Source organism: Blennius ocellaris (genome assembly GCF_963422515.1).
Source record: "Blennius ocellaris genome assembly, contig: SCAFFOLD_233, whole genome shotgun sequence".
Classification (NCBI taxonomy): Eukaryota; Metazoa; Chordata; class Actinopteri; order Blenniiformes; family Blenniidae; genus Blennius; species Blennius ocellaris.
The window spans coordinates 47,501-49,825 of NW_027662242.1; the positions used below are offsets into that span (position 1 = coordinate 47,501).

The window sequence follows — 2,325 nt, forward strand, 5'->3', positions numbered from 1 at the left end:
CCAACATCCTTACCCAACATCCTCACCCAACATCCTTACCCAACATCCTTACCCAACATCCTCACCCAACATCCTTACCCAAACATCCTTACCCAACATCCTTACCCAACATCCTCACCCAACATCCTCACCCAACATCCTTACCCAACATCCTCACCCAACATCCTTACCCAACATCCTTACCCAACATCCTTACCCAACATCCTTACCCAACATCCTTACCCAACATCCTTACCCAACATCCTTACCCAACATCCTTACCCAACATCCTCACCCAACATCCTTACCCAACATCCTCACCCAACATCCTTACCAACATCCTTACCCAACATCCTCACCCAACATCCTCACCCAACATCCTCACCCAACATCCTTACCCAACATCCTCACCCAACATCCTCACCCAACATCCTTACCCAACATCCTTACCCAACATCCTCACCCAACATCCTTACCCAACATCCTCACCCAACATCCTTACCCAACATCCTTACCCAACATCCTTACCCAACATCCTCACCCAACATCCTCACCCAACATCCTTACCCAACATCCTTACCCAACATCCTCACCCAACATCCTTACCCAACATCCTCACCCAACATCCTCACCCAACATCCTCACCCAACATCCTTACCCAACATCCTTACCCAACATCCTTACCCAACATCCTTACCCAACATCCTCACCCAACATCCTTACCCAACATCCTCACCCAACATCCTTACCCAACATCCTCACCCAACATCCTCACCCAACATCCTCACCCAACATCCTTACCCAACATCCTCACCCAACATCCTTACCCAACATCCTCACCCAACATCCTCACCCAACATCCTCACCCAACATCCTCACCCAACATCCTTACCTAACACTCTGGTTTAGTGTCAGTGTAACTCTGGGTTAGTATCAGTGTAACTCACGGTTAGTGTCAGTGTAACTCTGGGTTAGTGTCAGTGTAACTCTGGGTTAGTGTCAGTGTAACTCTGGGTTAGTGTCAGTGTAACTCAGGGTTAGTGTCAGTGTAACTCATCCCTCAGTGACGTTGTTTCTCTGCTGCCCCCTGCAGGCTGTTCTCAGTGACGTTGTTTCTCTGCTGCCCCCTGCAGGCTGTTCCCAGTGACGTTGTTTCTCTGCTGCCCCCTGCAGGCCTGTTCTCAGTGACGTTGTTTCTCTGCTGCCCCCTGCAGGCTGTTCCCAGTGACGTTGTTTCTCTGCTGCCCCCTGCAGGCCAGGAGCTGCTGAAGCTGGGGGAGGAGGACGAGCAGGGCTGGTGTAAAGGGCGGCTGAGCGGCGGCAGGATGGGGCTCTACCCCGCCAACTACGTCCAGGTGGTGGAGTCCTGATGCCCCGCCCCCTCCGCTCGCCCAGCCAATGGTGGAGCCACACTGGAGACGTCAGGACCAATCAGAAGCTGTCTCATAAACACCCAAACAGCTTTGATGTTCTTGGTTGTTTTGTTTAAGCTCGGCACTTTTCCGTGTTTCAGACTGAGCTCGTCTGCCCAACAGCGCCACCCAGTGGGGAACCTGTCGTCACATTAGTCCTTTGATGTAGAAGTTGAGGCTTTTTTTAATGCATTCCATTTCTTTAGTTTTGTGCGAGGAACCCAGTGCCTTCGTTGACCAGGACTGCAGCGCCGCCCTGCTGGCGGATGGAGGGAATGTTCTGCCCCTCCTGGCTGCTTTACTGACAAATAGCAGCTGCAGAGCGCCCCCTGCTGGCGGCTCCTCGTCTCGGCTTCATCCTATCACATGATTCTCAACATGGAGGCTCAAATTGATTTTTCCTTTGTTGTTTTTTAATTGTAGGATTTGTCCTTTATTGTGAAGTCGGTCTTACCGCATGAAAGTAAAACTTCTGTCCTTGGGTTTTTCTGTTTAGTTTTTTTAGGGAATTTTCAATGTTTTAAGTTTGTTTGTGAGAACGCCTCCTGCTAACGCTAATGCTAATGCTAGGCAGCCAGGGTGAAGCTAGAGAAGTGGATTAATGCTGCTAAACTTTGTTTCTCTGCAGGTTTATGAACTTAAAGTGGGAATAAAGGCGGCACAACTTTACTGTTTATCTGCTCCTTCTGCAACTATTGCTTTTCTTTTCAGCCGCCTGTTTTTCACTTGAGCACACACACACACACACGCACGCACGCACGCACGCACACACGCACACACACGCACACACACACACACACACGCACGCACGCACGCACACACACAGACACGCACGCACACACACACGCACACGCACGCACACACACACACACACACACACACGCACGCACGCACACGCACGCACGCACGCACACACACACACGCACACACACAC

At 51.0% G+C, this 2,325-nt stretch overlaps 1 protein-coding gene across 1 annotated transcript in view; it reads left to right on the plus strand.

The window, feature by feature from the left end:
- pacsin3 (protein kinase C and casein kinase substrate in neurons 3) overlaps nt 1-2,065 on the plus strand; it is a 26,731-nt gene extending 24,666 nt beyond the window's left edge. Inside the window, 1 exon segment of the mRNA XM_080521427.1 lies at nt 1,234-2,065. Within this exon segment, the coding sequence (XP_080377553.1) occupies nt 1,234-1,349 (116 nt within the window). The 3' untranslated portion in view covers nt 1,350-2,065.
- Nucleotides 2,066-2,325: the final 260 nt, after the last annotated feature.